This window comes from Podarcis melisellensis, assembly GCF_964234715.1.
Source record: "Podarcis melisellensis genome assembly, chromosome: 15".
In the NCBI taxonomy this organism is placed as follows: domain Eukaryota; kingdom Metazoa; phylum Chordata; class Lepidosauria; order Squamata; family Lacertidae; genus Podarcis; species Podarcis melisellensis.
Window position 1 is genome coordinate 43,720,264 of NC_138532.1, and position 26,781 is coordinate 43,747,044.

The 26,781-nt window shown below is 49.1% G+C and overlaps 2 protein-coding genes across 7 annotated transcripts in view; both read left to right on the forward strand.

Moving 5' to 3' along the window:
- Positions 1-1,148: 1,148 nt before the first annotated feature.
- On the forward strand, positions 1,149-10,578 carry ERAL1 (Era like 12S mitochondrial rRNA chaperone 1). Of its 2 annotated transcripts, none has more exons than XM_081890526.1 (11): positions 1,149-1,342; positions 2,801-2,962; positions 3,520-3,647; positions 3,750-3,827; positions 4,161-4,207; positions 4,303-4,364; positions 5,434-5,546; positions 6,447-6,806; positions 7,784-7,933; positions 8,059-8,139; positions 9,399-10,578. In XM_081890526.1, the coding sequence occupies exons 1-11, from the start codon at positions 1,228-1,230 to the stop codon at positions 9,522-9,524; spliced, it is 1,422 nt and encodes a 473-aa protein (XP_081746652.1). In that variant the 5' UTR covers positions 1,149-1,227; the 3' UTR covers positions 9,525-10,578. The 2 variants fall into 2 exon arrangements, with proteins under 2 accessions (XP_081746652.1, XP_081746653.1); XM_081890527.1 differs by having other exon boundaries at positions 1,150-1,342; positions 9,402-10,578.
- Positions 10,579-12,407: 1,829 nt separating this feature from the next.
- FAM222B (family with sequence similarity 222 member B) overlaps positions 12,408-26,781 on the forward strand; it is a 29,151-nt gene continuing 14,777 nt past the window's right edge. For 3 of the 5 annotated variants that reach the window (XM_081890448.1, XM_081890445.1, XM_081890447.1), the window contains exon 1: positions 12,408-12,541. The gene's annotated coding sequence lies outside the window, so the exon portion shown is untranslated. Of the gene's footprint in view, positions 12,542-23,911; positions 23,935-26,781 lie in introns of those variants that run through there. The other 2 variants (XM_081890449.1, XM_081890446.1) reach the window with 2 other exon arrangements.

The following is a 26,781-nucleotide window of genomic DNA, read 5'->3' on the forward strand; positions in this document are numbered from 1 at the left end:
TGTTCTCGAAGCTACCAGCATGAGTTTGACCAAACTGCGGGAGGCAGTGGAAGACAGGAGTGCCTGGCGTGCTCTGGTCCAGAGGGTCACGAAGAGGCGGACACGACTAAACAACAACAAAGCATTCAGAGGCATTTGCTGCCTCCAACAGTGGAGGGAGAAGAGGGGCGTTGTGGCTGGCAGGCCCCCTGGTAGCCCCCTATTCGTTTAACAAAACGGTTTGTTTTAATATTTCTGCAAAGCTCAGTGAGCTCAGCCTCCTGCTCTGTCGACAAAGCCGTTTCTTGACGATCGCTCTAGCAAGGAAGTGCAAGAGGAATAAATCTGCAGTTCTGCTGCGGGAGAGGAGAGACGGTCCGCAGTCCTCCTCTCTCACTCTCCACAACAGCTTAGGAGCTTCCCTGCTTGGCTCTGACACTTCCAGACAGGACCCCCCTCTGCGCTGGCCTACTGATCTGTAAAGTAACAACTACACGACTAAACGACTCGACAACAACGATGCTTATTGATGTTTTTCCTCATTTCCCCTGCAAATGGTTCCCTATATCAAGACAGACGCGTCTCCCAGGTCCAGGAAACTTAATTCCTCGTCCACGTCCTCAGAGGCTTGGTTTTGTCTCGCAACTCTGTGAGCGCTTTCCCGTCTCTTCCGCCTTCCGTTTATTCGCTGGCATGAAGTGACTCCCTGCGCTGTTCATCGTGGGAAATAGATTGCACGGATTCAAGTGTGATCACGTGACTGAAAACGGCCGCCCTGTGACTGCGGAAAAACGGGTATGCAATGGATACTCTTTCGGAAGTGACATCACTTCCCATTTCCGGTGGTGACCCTTCCTGTTTCCGCCGGGCGAACTGGAATGAGGGGGGCAGAGAGTTAAGCTCACCCCTCAGGTTGTACTAAGTTGTAATAATAATAATAATAATAATAATAATAATAATAATAATAATAATAATAATAATAATAATAATAATAATAATAATAATAATAATAATAATAATAATAATAGCAGTTGCTCCAGGCTCTTCCTCCGACTTCCGTCATCGAAGCCGCTCTCGCCACCGCCACCCTTGCTCTCTATGGTTCCCCTCTTCCGCCCCCTCCAGCCAATCAGATTGCACGGCTGCTTTCTTCCCCCTCCCTCCCAGAATGCATTTCGTGCCGCCAAGATGGCGCCGCCCGTCCGCCGAGGCGTTTCTTGAGCTTCGACGGCGGCGCCGGTGGTTGCCATGGCGGCGGTGGCGGCGGCGTGCCTGGCCCGGCGTGGCTGGCGGGCCTTGGGCCTGGCCGGACTTGGGGCCTCGGCGGGGAGAGGGAGGCCGTCGTCGCGCTGCGCCTGCTCAGGTGGCGTTGGGCTTGGTTAATCTTTGGAACTCGCCGCCGCATGTTGTGAGGTCTCACTGGCGGGAAGCTGGATTAATCTGTAGATAGATCAGCCGAGTAGAAGGCCCAAAGCTAAAGCCTTTTTAGTTTTAGGGAAAGGGCCACTGGTCTTTAATATTGTTTTTAATGCTGCAAGCCGACCTGGGAGCTTAGGCTGAAGGGTGGGCAATTCATTCATTCGTTAATTATATCTTAAGTGCTGGCACGACACCTGCTTTGCATGCAGATTCAATGCAGAACCTGCTCCAGGTTCAATGCCAAGTAGCATCTCCAGCTAGCAGCTAAAACATTGGAGAGTTGCTGCCAGCCAAAGTAAACAATACTGAGTTTATTGACCTTACTCAGTATAAGGAAGCTGCCCGTTTTCTCCTGTTGTTCTGCATGAAAGTCATTTGCCTTAGCTCCCTTCTTCCTGCCAATAGTGCCTCTGTGCTTCCTGGCCTTTAATAGCCCTACTTCCTGGAATTACTTTGTACAGTGGTACCTTGGTTTAAGAACAGTCCTGTTTACGAACTATTCTGTTTACGAACTCCGCAAAACTGGAAGTAGTGTCCTGGTTTGTGAACTTTACCAGTTTACAAACAGAATCCGAACGGTGGAAGGGCACTGGCAGTGGGAGGCCTCATTAGGGAAAGTGCGCCTTGGTTTAATAACGATTTCGGTTTAAGAACAGACTTCCGGAATGGATTAAGTTCATAAACCGAGGTACCACTCTATTGTTTAGCCTACCTGCAAAAGTGTTTCCATTTCTAGAACCTGCTTTCACCAGAGGAAAGTGTACTCCTCCTTCCCCTTCTTTCTCGGCAGATTGACTGCAAACACTCTTTGGTTCCTGAGAATTTTCCTGCCTCTCTCATTAACACTAGAACATGTGGGCATCCATTGAAGCTGAATGCTTGAAGATTCAGGAGAGTGAAAAGGAAATCCTTCTTCATGTAGTGCATAGTTAAACTGGAAAACTCACTTCCATAGATGGCAGTGATGGCTGACAACCTAGATGGCTTTTAAAAAGTAGACAAATGCATTACTATTAGCCATGATAGCTATGCTTTGCCCACCACTGCTGGAGGCAGGAATATGCCTGAATACCAGTTGCTGGAAACTCCAGGAGGGGGCTCTTGTGCTCAAATCCTGCTTGAAGGTTTCCCATTGGGGTATCTGGTCAGCCAATGTGAGAACAAAATGCTGGACTAGTTGGGCCCGATCCAGCAAGCTCATCTTATCTTCTTATGAGTAGCTGTAATGTTTGCCAGCATTCTGTGCCGTCACAACCATAGTTCAGCTCGTATCAGAGCAAGTTCAACCCCCACAAATGCCTGACATTCTGGGTTCTTGGTCCTGAGGTTTCCCCACCACATCCTTGATCTGCAATAGCAGTATTTCTAAAATGTGGGTTTTCTCTCTTGCTATTTGCTTTAGGTATCAGCCTCCATTTCTCGAAGGACCCATCCCATCAGGGCAGGACTGTCCCTGCTCGCTTGTATGGAAACGACTCTGCCCTGGATTACATCCTTGGGATTACTAAAGAAGATGCCCCATCTTTGGTTGGTCAGCACCCACCGCCTTTGAGCGCCTTTAAAGGTGAACCTTGACTTCTGTCAGTTATGTTTGGGTAGCAGGCCGAAATTGATTTCCTTTGGTAGAAGCTGATTGGAATTCCTTTGGTAGAAGCTGATTGGAATTATCGTAGGGACGCGGGTGGCGCTGTGGGTTAAACCACTGAGCCTAGGTCTTGCCAATCAGAAGGTTGGCGGTTCGAATCCCCGCAACGGGATTTGCTCCCGTTACTTGATCCCTGCTCCTGCCAACCTAGAAGTTTGAAAGCACATCAACGTGCAAGTAGATAAATAGACACCACTCTGGCGGGAAGGTAAATGGCATTTCCATGCACTGCTCTGGTTCTCCAGAAGCAGCTTAGTCATGCTGGCCACATGACCCGGAAGCTGTACGCCGGCTTCCTCGGCCAATAAAGTGAGATGAGTGCCGCAAACAACTTGCAATCACAAAATTAGCCTAGTTCTGGATGTGGAAGCCTTTAGTTTAATCTATTGGGACTCGCAAAGTATTGAGGTCCCATAGAGATTGTTCATGTGAAACCACTGGAAATAGCAAGTGATGTCTGGGCGTTCTTTCTGCAGCTGAGCAAGACATTTTGCTGGGGCACCAGCCGGATCAGCCTGAGAATCCCAAGATCTTGAGAATCGCCATCATTGGGGCTCCAAATGCTGGGAAATCAACCCTGTCGAACCAGCTCTTGGGACGGAAGGTAATGAGCTGGAGCGCACAGCCTCCATGGGTGTGGGAGGATTGGGGCAGCCCTCCAGCACTCCCTTGCATTATACCACCCCTTTGCTTCTCTCCTTGACAGGTCCTGCCTGTCTCCAAGAAGGTGCACACGACCAGGCGCAATGCCCAGGGCGTCATCACAAAGGACGATACTCAGCTGGTTGGTATTAAGAATTGGCCCAAGCACTCCCTGCCCCAACACCCCAGGCACGCCTTGTGAAACTCACATGCCAAGGTTTGGTGCTGTTTGCCCACAGCGACTGGCATTTGGTGGTGTGATACTCCAAAACATGGAGACTCCCATGTTCAGCTAACATGGTTGACGGCAGAGCTACCATTCATTAATTGAGGAGTATTCTGTTCTACTCCCTTATAGCAGGAATTCCTCTCTCCTTTTTTTATTCAGTGAAGTTCTCAATGAGCAAATTCATTTCTTCAGCCAAGTGTTTTCTTAAACCCTTTAAGTGATTTGATTCTCTGTTTCTTTGCCTAGGTTGTCTTGGACACTCCAGGCCTCACCACACGCCTCAAAGCCAAAAGGTATAGAAGTAACTGGAGCCTCGGAGAGAAGCAGTTCTCTTGGGGCTGGGAAGTACTGAATTCACGCTGTGTGTTTCTTTCAACTTTTCTTTCAGGCATCAGTTGGAAAAAACTCTGCTTTACGACCCCTGTAAGAGCTTGAAGAATGCAGACCTAGGTAGGGACTTGGTTTCCTTTTCTTACCTTGACCTCTCTCTCCCATCATGCCACCCCTGGACCACTTAGTGGTCGCCATCCTTTGCTGCTGCAGTGATTTATGTGGTGATGGTGGGAAGGATGAACCAGTGTCCCAGTGTGGTGCAGGGCTTAGAGTGTTGGGCTAGGACCTGCGAGACCAGGGTCCAAATCTCCACTCAGCCATGACTCACTGGGTGACTCCAGGCCAATCACTATATTTCAGCCTGTCCTACCTCAGAAGGCTGTGGGGATATAAATGGGGGGGTGCACATTGCTTTATATCCCGTTTTTTTCTCCATGGAATAAATTAATAAATTTATTTATACCCCACCCTCTCCAGCCAAGACCGGGCTCAGGGCGGCTAACAACCAATAATAAAAACAAGTTGATTAAAATACAACTTAAAAAACATGATTAAAATACAACATTAAAACATTAAGATGCAGCCTCTTCACAGGAGGAGAAAGCAAAAAAGAAAGAGGGAGGGAATCAAATTGATTCTAAGCCAAAGGCCAGGCGGAACAACTCTGTCTTACAGGCCCTGCAGAAAGAAATCAGATCCCGCAGGGCCCTGGTCTCATGAGACAGAGCGTTCCACCAGGCAGGAGCCAGTGTTGAAAAGGCCCTGGCCCTGGTTGAGGCTAATTTAACTTCCTTAGGGCCCGGGACCTCTAGGGTGTTGCTATTTATGGACCGTAAGGTCCTCCGTGGGGCAGACTGGGAGAGGCGGTCCTGCAGGTCCTCCCCCTCCTCATTTAATCTCCACAACAACCTTGTGGGGTAGATTATGCTGAGAGTGAGCGACTGACCCAAGGTCACTCAGTAAGCTTTGTGGTCAAGTGGGGATTCGAACCCTGTTCTTCCAGGTCATAGTCCAACACTCTAACCACACTCTGGGCTGCCAGCGCTAGAGGCTTTTTTCCTCCTTGGACCAGTTGATGTTACCGTTAAGGATCATTTTGCTTTAAGATGGGCTGGTGGCTGTCTGCTGCTTGGGAGTGAAAGGTTGACCCAGGCTGACCTTGTAACCCCCACTTCCTCCTTTGAAGTGCTAGTTCTCGTGGATGTTTCGGACCATTATACCCGGAACCGCCTCCATCCAGAGGTGCTCAAGTGTCTGGCTCGGTTCCCTGATCTTCCCAGCATCCTTGTCTTGAACAAGGTGAGTGTGCCCAATTCCCTTATCCCAAAAGGATGGGCTGCAGGGCTAGAGAATGTAATATAGCAACAATTTCCATTTATTGCCAAAAGGTTCTTTTTTTGTTCCGTGGTGCAGAAACCACAGCAGAACCAAAAACAGCTGCAGAAAACAATCAAGAGTGCTTGCAGTTTGTTAAAATTTGCACCCTTGACTAAAATTGCCCTCATCTCTTATCAAATGCTTTAGCTGATAGATCTCCTCTCTAATCTATGCAGCTCTAACCTTAATCTCGTCTTCCTCTCTCATTCATATATATGATTGCTACTTAGACTTGCATCTTTATTTTCACTGCTATTTTTTTACCATGCCTTTGGCATCCTGTGGCCTCGATGCCACTCATCTCCAGTTCTGCTTTACCCCTGGAGCTGCTGATGCCATCTTCCCTAGATGCCACTAATATTGAGATTTCTTTCGATGTTTTTCAGGCAACAATGCAAGCCGGAAATCCTGGCGAAGGGATAAAGTTCAGTTGAGCCAAGGGGCTAGGGAGCAGGCCCCTCAACCACCTCAGCTGAGAGAACTGGCCATTACAGCTGGCACATACTACTCATTCCACAATTGTAATATAGTGTGGCAGCACTTACACTTTGGAACTCCCCGCCTATTGACATCAGGCAGGCACTTTCGCTACACATTTTTCAGCACCTTCTAAAAACGTTGTTTAGACAAGCCTGGCCAGATGTTTAGGAAGTCAAAAGGTGTTTTAATCTGCCTTTAGTCTATTGTTGCTTTAGCTTTATCTTTTCACAAACTGCTTTGAGGGTTTTCCTCCCCGCAATCAAGTGGTGCATAAATTTTAGGAAATAAATAAGTAAATACATTCCTGCAACTCCTGATTCCCTCCCATTTCTTCTGTTTCAGGTGGACCTTCTGAAGAAGAAATTTCTCCTGCTGTACCTGGTGACGGAGCTGACCGAGGGGGTCGTCAATGGAAAGAAGCTGAAAGTCAAGTCCAGAGTCAAGCCAGACTCCCTTACTGAGGTCACCCAGGCGTCAGCGACCTCTGAACACCCGTCCCCAGAGACCAGGCATCTGGAGGCAGATCAAGGGCCTCAGCCTGGCTCCGTTTTGGATGGTGAAGCCAGTGAGGCTGCAGAAGACTCGGTTCCTGCAAAGGAGAACAGGAAACATGTGAGGGAGAAAGCCAGGAAGGGCTGGCCCGGCTTCCAGGAGATCTTTATGCTGGCTGCTACGGAGAGAGAGGAAGTGGAGACTCTGAAGGTAAATCTCAGGGCTGTTGCTTGGGGTCATGCTTGGGGTTCCTGCTTTGCCATGTGGTGGGTCCTAGGTTTCAGTCCCCAATAGCATCTCCAGGTAGGACTGGGCGGGAGGGAAGACTTCTGCCTGGCCACAATTTCCTTTGGGGGGATGGGGGGACGGGACAGAGGGAAGGCTGGCCCCGCCTTGCATTTTATCGAAATAATGCTTTTATTTGTTTCATGCATAAATAATATTTGTATGCTGCTGTGTCGTAAAAAATAAATCAAAGCGGTTTACAGAATTAGAAGGTTAAAAACAGACGTCAATCAACCGTTGTGGAAGGATGTCTTCTTATTTGCCTTCTTTGGCAGAATAGAAATGTTTTCAGCAGGCATTTAAAATTCAGCACAGAAAGGGTGCCTGCTGAATCTCTAGTGGCAGAGAGTTCCACAAGACTGGGCCGATCACAATGAAGCCTTGGTTTCTTGTTGTCAGACGAGCCTTCCCATAAAAGGAACGGCCAGTGGCGCTCCTGCAGGTGATCTCACTTGACTGAGCAGCGATAGAAGGGTTCAGGCAGGGCCTGAGGCACCCTGGACCCAAGTTGTTCCAGGTCTGTTATAGAACAGGAGGCTGGGTTGGTGTGCCATTGGTCTGAAGCTGGGAGGCCAGGGTTCGAATCCCCTACTCAGCCACAAAGCTCTCTGGCTGACCTGGGGCCAGTCTCTCTCTCTTTCTCCACCATGCCTACCTCACAGGGTTGTTGTGAGGGTAAGATCATGAGGGGGAGAACCACATCCACCACGTTGAGCTATTTGCACAAAAGAAGGTGTGATGTAAATGTGGTATAGAAAATAAAGTAAAATCAAAATGCCAAACACCCTCCGCCCCCCCAGAGGCAGTAATGCAAGAATCATGGCACTGTAGAGTTGGAAGGGACCTGTAGGGGACATCTAGTCCAACCCTCCTGGCCTGACCCTGGCTCTTGTTTCCAACAGAGGTACCTTTTGAAGCAGGCCAGGCCAGGCCCCTGGGAGTTCCACAGCGAGGTCCTGACCACCCAGACCCCGCAGGAGGTCTGTGATAACATCATCCGAGAGAAGCTTCTCGAGTATCTGCCTGAGGAAGTGCCCTACACGGTGACCCAGGTGAGGCGGGGAGGGCCAGGAGGTGATGGGTTGGGATCCTGTCCCCTTCTTCCCTTCCTTACACATCCTAGCATGTGCGCTCCCCTCCACTGCAGACCTGAGGGCTCCTCCTCTTTTCCTTGCAGAGGACGGAGGTCTGGGAAGAGGGGCCTGGCGGGGAGCTGGTCATCGTGCAGAAGTTGATAGTCCAGAAGGAGACGCACGTGGTGAGTACCTGGTCAGAAGGTGTCTCTCTCCTCCCGCCACCAGCCAAGAGAAACATTTCTGCCAAGCTCTCAATTTGGCATTGAGGGTGGCTATTTTTTCCCCTAAACCTCCATCCCAAAGCAGTAATGGTAGTGGCCATGAAGAGAGGGACCGTCTCCACCATAGGCATTTAAAGCAGCTTCATGACACTTCAGCTGTGGCTTCCCCCAAAGAATCATGGGAACTAAATAATAATAATAATAATAATAATTTTTTATTTATACCCCACCCATCTGTCTGGGTTTCCCCAGCCACTCTGGGCGGCTCCCAACAGAATATTATTATTATTATTATTATTAAAGCGATAAAACATCAAACATTAAAAACTTCCCTAAACAGGGCTGCCTTCAGATGCCTTATAAAAGTGAGATAGTTGTTTATTTCCTTGACTTCTTATGGTAGGGTGTCACACAGGGAGGGTGCCACTACCGAGAAGGCCCTCTGTCTGGTTCCCTGTAACCTCACTTCTCGCAGGGAGGGAACTGCCAGAAGGCCCTCGGAGCTGGACCTCAGTGTCTGGGCTGAACGATGAGGGTGGAGACGCTCCTTAGGGTCTACGGGGCCGAGGCTGTTTCAAGGATCTGTATTTTGATAAGCCTGCTGAGAATCTTTAGGCTGCTCCCCTAGCCCCTCCCACCTCACAGAACTACAATTCTCAGAGCAGTTTAACAAACAACGAGTGTTGGAAAATTCAGGGCACATAAAAGGGGAAGACCTTCTTTATGCAGCCCATACTTAGGCTGTGGAACTCTCTCCCACAGGAGGAAGTCATGGCCACCAACCTGGGTGGTTTGAAAGAGGGTTAGACAAATCCATGGAGGAGGAGGAGAGGGCTATTGATGGCTACTAGCCAGGATGGCGGTTGGAGGCAGCAACCTCCAATGCTCTCTGAATGCTGATTTCTCCCCAGGGGGAGGAGAGGGCTCTTGCGCTCAAATCTTGCTCGGGGAGTTCTCATTGGGACATTTCGTTGGCCCCTATGACCAAAGGATGCTGGACAAGATGGGCCATTGGCTTGATCCAGCAGGCTGTTCTTATGTTCTAATATAAGCCTTCTTCCCAATGAACTTTCTGTAGTTGCAGATAAGCTTCTCAGCTGGGGAATGGGGTAGGGTGAGCAAAAAAGGATGCCTAGGCTGTGATGCCACAAATGATAAGCTGTCTCGATTCCCACTGACACTCCTTTCTCCTTGGCCTTCGCCTTCGCCTTCCCCCGGAGCAGAAGATGCTCATTGGCTCCCGCGGCCACCTGATCAGCAAGATCGCCCAGGAGGCCGGCTCTGACCTGATGAACGCTTTCCTCTGCGATGTGCACCTGAAGCTTTCTGTGCAGCTGAAGAAATGAGAGCCGTCGCTCCCCCTGCAGCAGCCCGGCCTTGCCACGGAAGGGGCCACTCCAAGCGAACGACAAGGCCCTGCTTTCCTGCTCATGGGTCTCGCCAGCAACCGGTCCCAAGGACTTCTTCCCAACCTCTTCTTCTTTCCTGTCCCAAAGCCTGCAGCAATTGCTTGACGGGGGCGGCCTGGCTCTCCTGCCTCAGGTCCCATTTCAGGCGCGTGTTGTGTCAAGGGAAGTACTACAGATGGACCCACGGCCAGCATAAGGTTAATACACAAGGAGGAAACGGCAGTGCCAAGTTGCCAATGAGTATCTTTCACTGAAATTGCGCACATGCACATCTCCCTGGTTTCATGCGATGTGGACCCCCAGATCATGTGGCTGAATCTCACGCTCTCTCTGGCTCGCACAGTGACTGCTGCCTGGGGTGGGTGTAGGCTTCACTCTGTGCTAGCAGGAGAAGAGACGCAAACATTTCAGAAGCTGCTGCCTGGAGCCTGGCATTCCCATCTCAGTTTGTCTGCATCACTTTGAGTCAGGGCAAGGGCTTGTCTCTTTCAGCCAGAGACCCTTCTGGGCTCTGATGCAGCTGCCGTGCTCTCAATAAATTGAAGTGGTCACTCAGGCAACAGTTTTGTTGTCCCTTACTACTTAGGTCTAATGATCTCAGCCTCAGTGCCCTTCATCTGTAAAATGGGAGCCTTAATGGGTTGCCTTTTGGTAAAGCAGTGCTGGGCAGTTTTTCAAGAGCGCTTTGCAACCTGATCTGTGGTTGCCCTAGATCAGTGGTGTCCAAACTTTTCAAAGAGGGCCAGATATGATGAAGTTGAGGGCCGACCAAAGTTGTTGACCTTTTTTTAGGATTTTACCCCAGGAAACAAACTGCCACAGGGGCCAGATTAAACCGACCGGTGGACCGGATTATGCCCCCGAAACGGATTTTGGACATGCCTGCCCTAGTTTATTTAGTCCGGATTTATCTTGTGAATTGCCCTTTTGATGAAGGGTGGTATGTAAATCTAATAAATAACAATAATAAAACAATTATTATTTAGGGTTACTGTCAATCTTTTGTGGGCATTTACAGAGCGAAATGTATAAAGGCCATTGTTCTAGGAAGGCCCATCCTTTCTAATGGCTGAGGAAAACAGATTATAGTAGTAGTAGTAGTAGTAATAGTGAACCATCCCGCTACCCATAGTTCTCAGGGTGGTTCACAACATAAAAATACAAGATAAAAGTAACACAATATACATCTCTGGCTCATGGGTTTGAGTCGCACATTGGGTGAAAGAACAAAAACATACCAATAACCTTGCCCCAAATACATTGAAAAGGGTATTGGATGTAATCAGCCAAAGGTCTGGTTGAAGAGGGATGTTTTCACCTGGCGCCTAAAGGCGTACAATGAAAAGCAACCCCTGCCCTCTCAGCTTCCAGTTTGCTTTGGCAATATTTTACATATGGAGGACCACAGATCCCCCATCCATCCTGACATACAGGCATGCCTGGTGTGAGGTGCCTGCGCCTTTTTTGCTGCTCACCAAGAGTCCGGTGGCACTTAGTGAAGATGTAACCATTTTACTATGGATACTAGACAGATTTTTCAACGTGATGTCAGGTGCTTGAGGCTACAACGCCAGGCACACTTTCTTGGGAGCAAAACCCCACAGAAACACAAGTAGAGCTTGCGTCAATGTATGCCCACGTAGGATTGCATCGTTGGGTCTGGTCAGAGCAATGGGCACTTTTTGTTCTTCTCCATTTTGCAACAGCTGCCTGGGCCCTCTCCTTTGCGTAATTCCTCTTTATAGTTTGCTGCATCTGGCTAACAGGCGTGGCTTTATCCTGTGGCAGCGGAGACCTGGAATAACGTGTCCTCTCTTAACCTCCCACCTTCTCTCTCAAAAGAGAGGTCACAATGAAATAATAAGATTTATTCCTTGACCTTTGACACAAGGGCCCAGGGTGGCTCGCAGTAAAGCACCTCGTGCCATTTAAAAGCAAGTTAAACAGTTTATGCAGTTATTAAATGAGGAGAAAGGGCCAGTGTGGTATCGTAGTTGGAGTTTCGCACTAGGACCTGGAAGGGACCAGGGTTCAAATCCCCACTTGGCCATTAAGCTCTCCCTGGGTGACCTTGGGACCCAGTCACTGCCTCTTGGCCTAACCTACCTCGCAGGGTTGTTTTAAAGGGGGTGAGGGTCATGTACACCAGCTCCTTGAAGCTGGGGCATTATAATAATTATACTAATAAAATAATAATAATAATAATAATAATAATAATAATAATAATAATAATAATAATTACTAATGATAAAATATATAGGGCTGCTACAGTCTCTCTACCCTAACTCAATAGGCCACAAGGTAGGGCAGCCTGGATGTCCTCCAGATGTTCTGGACTACAACTCCCATCAGCCCCCAGCCAGCATGTGCTCGGATGTGGAGGAAAAGAGAGCGCTTGCGCTGCGCGTGCGCACCAAGATGTCAAAACCGGCATTTCCTCCATAGCACAGTAGCGAGCGATGCAGAGACTGGCACAAAAAAGCCATAGAGATAAGGAAAGGTCCGCGTCTCAAACGGAAAAAACCCCAACGTAACTGTCACTTCCGGTTTCCATTTGACCTCCGGAGATACGGTGGGTGTGATGGAAACGAACGCGCACGTGCACGTTCAAGCTGTCATCCCGCCTTGCTCCGAACCCGCAGAAACGAACAAACCTCAAGGCCGAGCCTCTCTTCTCTTTCGCCACCACACCCCCACCAGCCCCTAATAGAGCGCCGGAAGTGTCTATGTGCCCTTTCTTGCTGCTGTGACCCTTCCCTCTTGGAGGCGGTGCTGGTGGAAGAGGAGGAGGAGGAGCCTCGTCTGGGCCGGGCAGCGCGTGCGCAGAAGGGGGGGAGCGGCCGAGCCGGCTCTGAGGGGAAAGAAGGCGGCGGCGGCGGCGGCTGAAGGCGGCCAGAGGAGAGGCGAGGCGAGGCGGGCGGCGGCGCCATGAGGGCCGGGCGGGGGCTCCCACGGTGGGTGAGGCGGAGGGAAGCTGCACCGGGAGGGGGGCTTGTCCGGGGGGGCCGGTTATAAAGACACCCTTCCCCCCTCTCCTCAGGCCCGGCCAGGCGCCCCTCACGCTCCCGGTGGGGGGAGGGGCGGAGGGCCTACCTGGGGGGAGGGGGGCAAAAAAAACCCCACCCGAAAAGGGGGGGAGCACGCAAGGCCTCTCTGCGTGGGGGGGGAATTAATGGGGGGTGACTGTGGGGTAACTAATGGGGGTGATAATTGGGGGGGTTGTGTATTCGTGGAGTAATTAATGGGATGTTAAGGGGGGCTTAGGACGATGGAGGGGGGCTGTGTATCTGGGGGGCAATTAGGGGGACCCGGGGGAAGTCCATCCCCCCTCCCATTTATTTTGCATTTGTTGAGATGGGGAACAGAGGATTATCCCCCCCACATTCACATATATGTACAGTATATCTATATATCTATATATACACGTGGTTTTTCCAGCCTGCTCCAAATTCAAACACCCCATTTTAAAATTTGTTTCGATAAAGATGGTAGCCTCATCTGCTGCTCTTCCCCCCGCACCCCTTTTTGTCATTCTTCCCCAATCCCAGTATCAAGATGAATGTTAGAGGAAAAAGAAAAAATGCCCCCAGGGGGTCGGTGGGGCCTCTTCCCGCCCCCAATCCCGCTGCTGCTGAGGAGCCTCCTCTGGCCGCACCTCCTTCTTTGCCCCTGCTTATCTGCCTACCGATTTTGAACTTGCAAAGTCACCTGCTTCCTCCCTTCTAAGGGAAGCCCCCCCCAAAAAAACCCCTTCCGGCCTGAGTTGCTCCTCCTCCTCCTGCACCATCAGAGTCTCCTCTTTCCATTGCAGCCACCCCCACCTCTTGAACTTGCAGCCTCTCCCCCCCTCACCACCTTCCTCTTTCCATCAGGTGGGCTCCTGCTTTCTTTTCCTTTTCCTTCCTGCACAAATCCAGCTGGGGCTGCTCATGTTTGCTCTTGCATCATTTCTCTCTCCCCTCCCCACACCTGGGTCCTTGAACTGGCTGCCTCCGCTGGGTCCCCCCCCAGTGTGAGGTGGGCCTCTTGCCCCTCCTACAATGAAGTACAGCTTGCATTGCAGCTCAAGCACTTACTCCACTTCTCTCCCCCATTGCAAACTGCAGCCCCCCCTTTTCTTGAGGTCTCTCCCCCCCACTCCCATAAATCTTTCCCCAGTGCCATATCCTGCTCCATCACCAATATCCACCCCTTTCAGCTTGCAGCCTTGCCTGCTGTCTTTACCTGGATGTGACCCCCTCCTGCACCGCCTCTTGAGTTTTCTACCGTACTGAATTGGGCGTCTGTGTGTGTCCACCTTTAGTAGCAGTAGGAATAAGGTTTGGTCTCATTCCAAAGGTGGGGGGAGACATGGTAATTTTTATTTCTTTTTAATAAGGGATGGTCTAGGGCCTTGCTTTGCCCCATACCCCTGTTTGGTCAAGGAGGCAGGTGCCCCTGAAAATCTATTTAATGCTATAGAGCAACTGCCTTGAGTGAACCTGGTTTGTTCAGTAAGTTAGCTACCTTTCCCCGCCCCTACATATCAGCCCCCTAAGTCTTGGCCAGTCTAACCTGCCACGCCTCCCCAATGTGTCCAAGGCTCTCCTGAAATTCAAACTTAATTCAAATTCAATTTAGGACATGTGTCCTTTTACAAAACAGACTTGCCCTATAGTCCCCACACTCTCCTTGTTCAGGTCCCTTTGCCCAGCTCCCTTGTGGCAGGAATTCAGATCCGAAGGCTCCCTCACCTCCCAGCAAGGGCACCCCTGGTAGTGACATTGCATCAGGCAGGCCTGGAAGGCACCACGTCCTGCTTCTGTCCTCTGTCACAGAGACATTCAATGTCCTCTGTGGATTTTGGAGGCAGGGAACAAAAAAGATGCTGGTTTTTGGTCTTGGTGGGGCCTGGAGAGACAGCCCCCCCCCCCCGCTGTTCCTAGGGGAAGTAACGGAAAGAACAGGTGCCTTTTGGAGACCACCTTTGGCTTCTCCTGGAATTGAGAGACTAGGCTTGGCTGATTTAATTACACTTAAGGGTCTTTCCCTAAATTTCTTTAGGTGTTCTCAGTTCTCTCTGCCCCTCAGTTGAAGTGTCTGATGAGTCAAATTTAGATGATGTGAATGGGTTGAGAGAGCAGGGGTGGGGGTGCCATCTAGGGGGAAATCCACTTTGTCCTACTCTCATTATGCAACGCCCCCCTCAAAAAAAAAAAAAAAAAACCACCACCACCCCTTTGATACAGAGTTTGCAAACATGTGAAATTCCATGGCTGGTTGCCTGAGGGGCGGTTCTGTCACGGGGAGCTGAGGTAGCTTTAATCAAGCTGCCACTTCCATTCTCGGCCTCGCTCAGAGGCCTTTTTTGCATCTGGCTTGAAAAGCCAGTTCGGATTATTTCCTCTCTGTCATGGACTCAGCCTCTCCCTTCCTCAGGCTACATATCTGCTGCCAGAACTGGGGATGGTAGTGGGGGCAAATGTCTGGTGCGCCTGAACGTGTAAGGATTCTGGTACTTACAAAAATAAATAGGAAGTTGCCTTGTATTGGGTCAGGATTTGTGTCCCATCTAAACCAGAATTGTTTGTTCTGACTGGCAGCAGCAGGCCTCCAGGTTTTCAGGCAGAGGGGCATTGTTCCCAGCACTCAATCCCTTTTTATCTGGCGACTGAATCTGCAACCTCCTGCACACAAAGCAGGACCTCTGCCCTTGAGCTGTGAATCCTTCTACACTTTCTGTGAAGCTGAAAACCAGAATTTTGTGATGCCACAAACCAGAATTTTCCTTGCCCCATTGATGATACTGATTTACTGGGAATCCTGAATGGTGAGAGTGCTTTTGTTGTGCCCAGGTCCTGCTCATGGTCTTCCCAGAAGAGACGTTTTGCTAGGCCCTGTGAGAACAGGAGGCTGGATTAGGCCTGATCCAGCAGCCAGACTCTCTCCTGCTGCTCTTGAAAGTGGTAGGAGTTCTGCCCCTGCTCTCAATTACCCCATCTCCATATTGAGTTTATGGTCTCCCTATGTTTGTGGGGAGTGGGGATATTTACTACCACATACTTGGAAAACTTTGTTGGGGCAAGTTAGCATGTCACAGGACATCACCTTTCCTCAGCATGAGATCCTGGGATCAATGGAGGACCGATTCCTTGGTAATCAGGGCGGTTGATAGCTTTGATGGCCATCTGTACCAGAAAGATATCGAAAACTGAGGATAGCTGCTTATAAATATATGCTCATCACAAATCCGAGGTATGCATCTCACATGTCAGCGATGCTGTATAGTTACCAAATTGAGAAGCCTAAATAGATCATACCCAGGAGGAACTCCAGCTCCCATCCCATGCTGGCTGGAGCTGATGAGAACCGGAGTCCCAACAACTTCTGGAGGGTCCCAACTCCTGACCTATGGGGCAGAGACATTTCCCCTCCAGTTTCTAGTACTTTAAGCCCCAACCGTGCTCAAGGTTGGAGGACAATTGTGGTGGCCCATTTAGGAACTGATGCTAGATTTCTAGATGTTTTCCTCCCCAGTCCTGGTCATATAAGTGTAATTTTCTTGAGAGAGAATGAGGCCCTCAAGTCTTGTGTTCAAATCTTCAGGAATTTGGTGGGGGGTGGGAAATCGTAGCTCAGTGACAAAAGCACTGAGTGGTTCTCTGGACTCTTGTTTTTACAGTCAGAAAGCTCCTTGGCTCCTAAGGTGCATATCATGACCTTTCCCAGCCAGGTGCCCTCAAGATGTTGTGGACTACAACTCCCCTAAGCCCCAGCCAGCACCTTGAGGGCACCCAGTTGGCAAAGGCTGACAGGGAGGTAGGTTGTGGCATTGTCTGTGGCCTGCCTGTGCCTTTTTGGGGTGTGTTAGGAGAACTTCCTCCAAGCCCTATGTGCACATTTGCTATTCTTGTTCACTTGCCATTTTACAGGTGAGCTAGCGATAGAGGTTACCTGCAGAGAGTTGATTGGCTTGGCTTTCCCCGTGCCTAAGTCCCCTCCTGCTGCAGTGGGGGTGCAGAAGTCTCTGAGGAGCAAGAAAGCTCATCAGGGTTGAGTCTGAGGCTGACTTTCTAAAATTATTATTAAAAGGAAGAATGGCATATGTTTGATACATGTTTTGTGATGACCTTTGGTTTTACACAAGTGATAAATGGAGGAACAGCTTTTGACAAATGCCACGGGATGGGGGATGTGAGTGGCAGGTGAAATGATCTGGTTCCCTTTTCTTATTCTCCCCTCCACCTCCCCAAAATTCATTTTTCTGTGTCTGAAGTCAAGGAAATTGCTGTAAGCAAAGTAAGGTTTTGATGGTGGTCTGTTCTAACAAGCCTGATCAAATAACCTCTTCAGAATAAGAGAATTTATTCTGCTTCTTCCCCTCTTATACAGCCTAATCCAATGCATATTTACTCAGAAGTAAGTACTGCTTTGATCTGATTTTTCTTTTCACTACCTATGTATCTCTAAAAACACTGCTGACCTTGAACAACTGAGGGCCATGCTTGTTATGCTTCCATTAAACCTCCCCCCCTCAATTGCCTCCAGTTCCCTTGAGACTTTCCATGAAGTGTGTCACAGGTTTTTTCCAGCCTGTTTAACCCCTGCCTCCCCCACTTTTGCCTCCATTATAACCAATAAACCATGCAAAGCCAAAGTGCTGCCTCCCCTAATATTTTTTGTCTTTTGGCCAAAGTTGTTGAGCTTTTTTGCAGATTCTCAAAGAAAATAAAGACAGATTTTCCCAGACATTTTTGCAATTTCTGCCTGGACATTGTTTCCAACTGCCATATTCCAGCTATGTCCAGGACATTCCAGACATGTGGCAACCCTATTTTACTTCCATCTGCCTAGGAGTAAGTGCCATTGAATTCAGTTCAGGTTGTATCCCAAGTAAGAACACTGCAGATCACACAACAAGGTGGTTGTTGTAATCATGTGGGTCATCTGCTCCTCTCATGTTTACGTGGGAGTAAGTTCTTCTGAGTTCAGTATGGCTACCTTCCAAGCAAGGGAAGCATGCAAGAGACCGCAGCTTCAAGGGGTTAACTATTGAGCTCATTGGAATCTACTTCTGATTAAACATGATAAAGATCAGGTTGTAAAAATGAGATTGGACTGTGTCTTGCCCAAGGTATCTTAAGTCTGAGGTTGAACAGATCACAGCTCAAATGCTGTGGGATTCATGGCTGAGAAGTAAAATTTGATCCTTGCATGTAATAGTTTGGTAAACCCAGAGTTATTAAGATGTAACCTTCATTTAAGTTCAGTTTGTATGTGTGCAGCAGAAGCAACGGTCTGGATCCAGAGTGTAAAAAAGTGTGGTGTCTCTCATGGGCTGACTACTTTATTAAACCTATTATTTCATCTGAGGAATAGGGCTGCTTACAAACATCATGAAATAAAATGGATGTACTTGTGTCCCTGAGCTAAAACACAACAGGAACACTCCCTCCCTCCAAGCATGTGGAGTTTCCTTAAAAATATGTAGGTCCTTTTTAGCGAGGCGTCTGAATAAGCCTGTGGCTGCTTTTTGGTTTTAATTGTGCAATTTATCTTTGAACTTAGCGGTCACCTGATTTGAGCACTAACTAGTTTGGTTGAGGTGACCTAGAGACAACCCACTGCATATGTTGTTAACCCAGAGTTCTTTCCGTTTTGAGCTGCCTTGCCAAGTAAGTGCTGGAAACATTTAGGTTTTCCATCCCCTGGATGGAAGAGAGAGTTCTTACGTATGCCTGATTGCACAGCGATATGAGTTGATCCCACTGAGGCTCTCTGCTGGATTCTTCTTTCCCAGGCTGGCCCCTTTTGGTGTGCTGCAGAGTATTCTGGGGTATGGTCTAGAGCAGCCTTGGGGCTGATGGGCACCAGTTGGTGAATGTTGTTCTAGAGTCACTGGCAGTGTCCTTGCACCTCAGTTGCCATCATCTCCACTCAGCATGGCCAATGGTCAAGCATGGTGGGGTTTGGAGGGCAGCATTGTAGAATTGTAGAGTTGAATGGGACCCAAAGGTCATTGTAAAGTAGGTTGGGGAAAGGCTGCAGAATCCTGGCTTCTACCTCATTGGCACCAACATGGCGCAGTCCTTTTGATTTTTGGCTTTTTTATTCTCAAAAGTCAACCATGCTGACCAAATTGCACTCATGACAAGGAAGGAACTGTGCCGGCTTTCAGAATTGATCTCCTGAAACCAATCAGCAGCAGCATAATCAATTTTCTTTTACTTGGAAGAGGAAAGGGAAGTGTTTGTTAATGCTGTATTCAGTGTGTATTAATTGAAGGGCAATCTTGGATGTAAAGGAGCTCGTGACCTCAGCCACATAGAAAGCCTCTCTGTGTTTCCTTATCTCCCCTCCCCTCTATGTGATTCACAAAAATGCCTAGTAATGGAGGGTTTGCAAAAAAAAAATTCCCCTCCCTCTTCTGAGACAGTCAGTGGGTGCTCCCCACCCCCTCTTGCCCCTGCCCAGCTGCACTTTCACAAGGGCAGAGAGACCCTTGTTTCTAAATAATCTTGGGAATGGGTACTTGTCTAGGATCCTTGTCTTTGGTTCTGCTTACCAAATATTTCTCTGTCTCCCTGTCAGGGGAATTGGACTAGCAGTGTGATGCTGAGCTAAATGACTCTTGGGCCAAGGCTCAAGACACAACACTGCCCATACTCTTATCTGTAATTACGGAAGCAGGCCATGAGAATTGTTCGCAACCTTCACTTTATGCTTGCTTTTTTAAAACAAACAAAAATGCTTGCATTCTTCTTCTGCAAGGCACACAGAGAGGTTGTTGGAGAGAGCGTGGTTGCATTCAGGAACTGCTTCCAGGCATCCCATTGGGGCATCTGGTTAGCTACCAAGCAGAACATTGGACTCAATTGGCCTTTGGACTGACCCAGTTGCAGGGCCCTTCCCGTGTCCTCCTAGGATTTGCAGAGCGCTGGAGCTCTGCCCCTCAAGGTCTGCAGGTCCTCTTGACTTCTGAGAGTTTAGCAGGTAACATGCTTCCAACTTCAAGCTTGTCTTCCAAACCTTAAGGGTCAGAGGCTTGTCTTTTTGCTTTGAAATGAAAGCTAATGTCTCTAAGATGCAGAGGGTCTTCTCGGTAGTGGCGCCCACCCTGTGGAACGCCCTCCCATCAGAAGTCAAGGAGATAAATAACTATACAACTTTTAGAAGACATCTGAAGGCAGCCCTGTGTATGGAAGCTATTTAAGGTTTGATGTTTTACTGTGTTTTTAATATTTTGTTGGGAGCCACCCAGAGTGGCTGGAGCAACCCAATCTGATGGGCGGGGGGTACAAATAGTAAAATGATGTTGAAGGTCCATACTCCAGTTCATTCTGTTTGTGCATTCCTGTTGTGGCAGCTCAGATTTCGTACATTCTTTCTGGAAGCTGAAGCAGAAGTTGCTTGGGCAAGTAGGCATGGGAAATGGCAGACGGGGAATTTCTTGCTTGCTCATTTGGTCTCCGAATGACTTGCATTCCCCACCCCCACCCCAGTTTTTGGTGTTGTTTGGGTGTTCCTTTTCCAGGAGCCAGCTTGGGATCACGGGTCTGGAGGGTGCTTGTTGCAGCAGGAGAGGTGCAGAGTGTCATGAGCTGAAGAGATAGCCTGGGTATGCTGAAATCTGAAGGGAGAGCTGTGGCAAATTGAGCCTTCTGAATCTTCCCTGATTTAATCTTGGTTGATTTCTGTCTGGCCTGTGAATCAGAAGTTAGAGGGACATTGTGACTTTAGATCATAGAAGCATCAGAGCTAAGAAAGGAAAGTCAAGGGAAGAAAGGGCCGGGGGGCGAGGAGGAAGGATGGCTGCAGTTTGGACAAAATTTGCTCTGTACATCATGCTTTTGAGATGTTGACAGAGAGCAGGAGGGCTTTTAAAATTGTGATAGAAAGGAGCTGAGGTGCTCAGCCTTCTATAGATTCACTCATTACAGCAAAGGTAGTGAAGCCCTCTGAAGAGCAGCCAGCACCCCCACCTCCAAACCTGACCTTTCATAGGAATGTAAGACGTTCCCTTACACTGAGCCAGCCCGTTGCTCTTTCTGGCTCAGTACAGTCCACATTGACTGACAGCAGTTGGTTTTCCAGGGGTTCATGTGGGAGTGTTTTCCCAACCCTCCCCCAAAACAAAGTAAAAAAATAATATTTTTTTAAATGATAGGGTGTGCAGAGGTAGCAGCTCTCCCTCTGTTGTAGACTTTGCTCCTGAGCAGCAGTCAAACTCTGTTCCTGCGCGGTGGGGCAAGGAGGACTATTTGCGACTGTCAGCCAGGAGAGTAGCTCTCGGCTGCTGACCAAGCACTGAAGCTCACCTGTTTGTTGCCCTTGGCAAGCCAGCATCTCTTGGCCTGCTCTTCTTCCTAGGGTGGTTGCAAGGTGAAGTGGAATCATCCCCCACGTCGCCTTGGAGGCAGTGGGAGAGGACGACAATGTAAGTGTGATCAGCTACCCCTCCAGGCTGTTGTAAATTGTGAGGGTGTCAACTTACTGGCACATTGAATCAGCTTACAATATTAACGTTGGGCCGTTGAAATCCGGAAGCCGCAACTAGTGGAAGGGCAACCAACTCAGGTTTCTTCTTTAAAAGAAAAAGAAGTTGCCAGGCGTCAGAAAGAGCCTGTTGATGTGTTTGTAGCAGGCATCCTGGTTGAGGTGTTGAGTGTTGTATGCAGCTGACTTTGGAGCCACAGGAGCAAAGGTGGGAGCAGGTGATATGGGGCAGGTATGTGTGATCAAGCCGCTATGTATAATAACCCTCCTCCTCTCCAACTCATGGAAACACATCCTTTCCTTAGCTGGCTGGAAGAACAGCTTCAAATATATTGGTGATCTCCTTTTGCTTTTCTCTCTCTCTCCCACTGCCTTTCCTTTCTTCAATTCACATCTAAGATGATAAATTCAGCTCCCTTGAAATAGAATCTGCCAGAGTGGATTTGGGGTTTCTGCAACTGGCAGTGGGAGTTATAAAATCAGAATTGTCAAGTCGGAAAGGGACCTCATCTAGCCCCCTGCACTACACGAGTTACTGCCTTCACTGGTTCTGATTTAAAAGAGAGGTAGAGCTGGGTACCAACCTGGTCCTCTCCAGGTATTTAGGACCACAAGTCCTGGCTGGACTTATTTATTTTTATTGCTATTTATTCAGTTTTTATACTGCCAGTTATTAAAAGATGTCAGGACGGTGTACAGCATTAAGACTCCCTTATGGGCGTTCCAAACATCTGGAGGTCACCAGATTGGCAAAAGATGCAACCACTGAAGCATCACAAAAGCAGAGAGGCTTGTAAGAATTTTGTGGACTTAACAGCAAGACTGACCTCAAAAGAATCTCAGCAGTATCGTGCACCCTTGTAAGTAAGTCCACAAAAGTTACTAACCCACTTTTAAAAAGAAAAGACAGAGAGAATGAATTTAGTGATGCCCTAAATAGAGAGCCAGATTTTGTGAAGTTTCCCTTCTTTAGTCTCCTGGCCATGACTCCATTCTCCGTAGGCAATCAGGCAAGCAATGATTTGCAAATGTTGTTTCATATGAAACTGTGAGGCAAGATGGCTAAGCTGTGGCCATCCAGCTCCCAGTAGCCAGCATGACTGTTGATCAACTAGAATGGGAGCAGAAGTTTAGCCCCATATAGGGCAGGGCACAGGTTGGACACCCCTGCTGAACAGTCTTAGGTTGCAGAGAAGATGGGGACAAAATAATGATTCATGCTCCCACCCAGTGTCCTAAAGAGAAACTGTCTGGTTAAAAAGTCATGCTCATCATTGCAGCTTGTTGTCATCAGTGGCCTTTTAGTGAGAACACAACTTGCCAGGTAGTTTAAGTCTTCCCTTTGCCTTTAAACCTTAGTGGTTTGTAATGTTTGTAAAGGAAAGAAAAGGGCCTGCTACAGCTTTGAGGTTCTTTCTTACTGTGTTTTGTTCCCGTCCCTTTTAAAGTTGTCGTTCTGGGGGGTTTCACATTTAGGTTCTGCAGTTTTTGAATAACTTGTAGCTGCTGCTGCTTCTGACAGTAAATGAAAGTGCCTGTTGCATTTGTTGAAGAAGCAATCAAGGTCTGGTTTTATTTATCTTGTAGCATCGGTAGGGGAGAGGAATGCACAAAACCTGCTGTTCTGTGTTAAAGGGAAGATGTAACGGTCCTTCAGTTCTTCCTCTCCCATGTCAGAGGCGGTTTTAGGGTCACACGACTGAGGGCTCTTGGTCTTGTGGTTTGCAATCAGGGCTGTGTGTGTGTGTCCTCATTCACAGGAAAGCGGAACATATTTATGGTTGTCCTGGAGATCACTTTCCCAAGGACCTAGGAGCACAGGAAGCTGCCTTACACTGAGTCAGACCATGAGTCCCATCTAGCTCAGAATTGCCTGCACTGACTGGCAGCAATGACTCCCTAGGATTTCAGGCAGGAGTCTCTCCCAGCCCTACCTGTTGGTGCCTCTGGGGATTGAACCTGGGACCTTCTGCTTGTGCAACAGATGCTCTGCCACTGAACTTCTCTGCTGCTGAAGGTTGCAAAGGTACAGACCCCATGAAAGATACGCTTGGCAAAATCACAGGTTGCCCCAACAGGGTTGCCAGTAATCGGGACAGAATTTAAAGTAAGCAGGATGGGGTTTCCAGTAATCGGGATTGCACCATTGCACCTCATTTGCATAATTTATAAAGGTTGCGCCACTTGCCCTGCCTGGATTGCATTGGCCCAGGTTGCTCTGCCAAGCAGGGTGGGGCTCCGTGCAAGGTGGCGGGGGAGACACGTGCTGTAATTTGGGGAGTGATTCCCCACCTTCAAAACCACGTCAAGCCTGGAAAACTTCAACCTCCAGAATGTGGCGCTTTATACCCAGCCGGACCCAACTGCATAATTAACGGCATAATGTATGCGCAATTAGGCCTTGGAGTTGCTGCCGTCAGGCTCTCTTCCCCACCCCCTCCTTGCCTTGCTGGGAAGGAGCAACGGCCTCAGAAGCATTGATCATCCAGCAGCAGCTTGGCTGAGTAATGTCAAGGGCGAAAAACAGAGAAGGCAAGGGAGTTTTTCAGGCACTTTGGTAAATATTAATTAAAGTGATTCATAGTCCAGATAGCACAGCCCAGAGGTTCTGAGGATCCCTGAAGCGGAGGGGCTGGTTGCAGCAGCCCTTGTTACTGCAGCAGAACCGAAGAGGCCTTCTAGTGGCATGGACTTTTCCTTCACTCTTTAACATTCCCTCCCCCCCCCCCCAACGCTTTACTTTTAGGGCATGTAAGCATACAAAGTGCCTGCCCTCTGAAGAGCCCCCCCTGCCTGCTATGTTCTCTGTGCGAGTCCCTGTTCTGCCTCCTGATGAGAGTGAAGCCGAGCGCGTGGCTTCCTCTGAGGACAGGTAATTTTGCTGCCTCCTTGCGGGGAGTGGCTGTAGCCTCTTATGCAGCTCTCCAGATATTTCTGGACTCCCGGCTCCCATAATCCATGGGATGAGTGGGCCTTGGGGGTCCAGCTACACCTGGGGGGCCACATGTTCAATGCCCTTGTCAGCAGAGGTGGAGGAAGGTAGCTTTATCACCACTGCACCAGGAGAAGAAAGCTAGAAGGCACCGCCTCCCCCAAGCCATTGGAGCAGGAACAACCTATTTCCTCTTCTCCCCCCCCCCCAAATTCGTTTGAGCAGATAATAATAAAACAGTGACTTGTTTTTAAAATCTTGACACTGAGAGCCAGTGTGGCCTAGTGGTTAGAGTGTTGGACTAGGACCAGGGTTCAAATCTCCACTCGACCATGAAGCCCTCTGCGTAACCTTGGGGGCCAGTCCCTGTCCCTCAGCCTAACCTACCTCGCAGGGTTGTTTGTTGTGAGGATTAAATGCGGGTGGTGGAGGGAGGCTATCCGCCACATTGAGCTCCTTTGCAGGGAAAAAGGTGGGGTAGAAATGCAAGAAATAAATGTATATAAGAATAAAGGCTTCCTTCTGAGGAGGACTTAATTTTCACCTCCTGACATAGCTTCTTCACCTCAGGAAGAGGAAGGGCAGTGACTGGAAACCCCCCCCCCCCCCAAGAGGGAGGTGAGTTGCCGGACAGTGGGCGAGCGGGAAGCATGGCTACTGCCTGTATTTTGATAAGTTTTTTTAATGGCCACCTATGAAAAGCTGGGCCTGTGTGGTGTTGGGTTGGAGCGGATGGTGACTGACACAGGTGCTTTCTAAAACTAGATAACATCTTTTTGAGGTTCAGAACTTGTGACAGGTCTGTTTATGCGAAGGGAGGCAGCAGGGACTGTGTCTTTTTATATCCCTCCCAATAAGGAGGATCAGGAATAGTGCCCCCCGCCAGCTTCTCAAATCAGTTTAATCCTCAAGATGTCCACTTGCAGCCTGGCTCCCTGATGCCAGTTTGTGTGTTTGTTTTGTTGCCAAAGCAGCTTAAGTTAACAGGCTTGTTTCTGGGGATTGTGGGGGAGGGGTGAGCCTGGTGGGCGCCCCACTTCCGAAACCTCTGACGTCATCCCCATTTCCTAAGTGAGATATCGGGGAATTAATTCAGGAAATGGCCTGCGGTCCTTGCACCTCTCCTTCCCCCGCCCCTTGCCATCCCAGCCCGCAGAGTGGGGGCATTTGAGCTCCCTTGCCTGAAGGAAACGTGGCTCAGCATCCTTCCTGTCTGGACTCCAGTTCACAGGCAGCGCAGGGGAGAGAGAGGACCCCTGAGAAGATCCTTCAGTGTATCCCCAGCCCCTAAGCAGAGCTCTGCTGTTCAGACCTCCTGTTGGCCTGGAGCTGTTTGGGGCTGGCAGAGAACCCTCCCCTGTTGCGTGGCATGCACCTGCTATGGGGTCAGGGCTGGCAAACCTGAGGGCTGTATAGGGTGTGGGGGTGCTGGAGAGCATTTGGCCTCAGGTGTGCTTTCCCACTCCTGGTGTCCATCTCCAGAGGACCACAACCTCCTAGGGCAGGGGTTGTGGGAGCTCTGGTGAGCCTCCAGATGTTGCTGGACTCCAGCTCCCATGTCGCTCCTTCTGGGTTGCTGGGGCTTCTTTTACTTCACAAATTTATGTCCTCCCTTCATACCTAGGATATCTCCCCAGTCTGTAGGAACCACCAGCTTGTTTTCGGGGCAGACTGTTTTTGCTTCCAAAGTGATGAGCTTCTCAGCTGCCCATGTTTGCTCTTGGAAAGAAAGAATGAATGAATGAATGAATATTTTCAAATCAGAGAGATGCTGAGACTTGCAGGCTCTGCTGGTCCTGGGAAGGAGGGAGGGTGCATCCCTGTTTATAATTTGCCTCCAAGGTGCTTTCCTGGGAGCAGCAGCTGTTTGCCAGGGGCAAATTATCAGGCAGAATTACTCAGTGGTTGTCTAGCCCTCTTAGAACACGCCATCTGTGACCAGCAGTGTTATTTCAAACCCTTTCCATTCAACAGTGTCTGCAAATCAGCAACCAATTACTGCATAAATTGACTCCATTCCGCGGAGGTGATTTTTGCTGACTTACCGAATGGGCAGAGTGAATGCCAAGAGTTTATGCTGTAATACCTTCCCGCCCTCCTGTGTCACTTCAATAGCTTTCGGCATGGATCAGCTGTAAGAACCAACCTGGGAGTGGGGCTGTTGACATTGCAGTAAAAACATATGAGCATAAGAAGATTGTCTGGATTAGGCCGAAAGGGGCCCACCTAGTCCAGCATCCTTTTGTCACAGTGGCCAACCGGGTGCCTGCGGGAAGCCCACCAACAGCACCTGAGCTCAAGAGCAACTCTCCCCTCCTGTGAAGTCCGGCTACTGGTATTAGAAACATGCTAGCCCTCTCCTCCATGGATTTGTCTAATCCTCTGCCTCCTGTGGAAGCAAGTTCCATAGTTCAACCATGTGCTGTGTCTCAGCATTTCTTATTCCTTTTGTCCCTCAAGCTGGGCTCCAAATGGAAAGTATTCCAGAAACGAGCATGCAGTAATTTGGTCACTTGCATGCTGATCTCATCCGTTTGCAGAGTCTGGCAGGGGGCGGCTTGCCAGATACTGGAGTCAAACCCTGACTCCCTGTGCCAGGACAGTTTGCACCTTGATGGATCTGATGGGTAGCCAGCCAGTCACCTGCTTCATTTTCTAAAAAGGCCCCAGGTAATGATTGACTGCTCTCTCTTTCTACCTTGGGGATTGGGATTAGATTCCCCGCCTCCAAAGCCTTTCTCCTTGAGAGTGTCCCTTTAAACATCAAGGGGTGGTGTGAACGTGTGT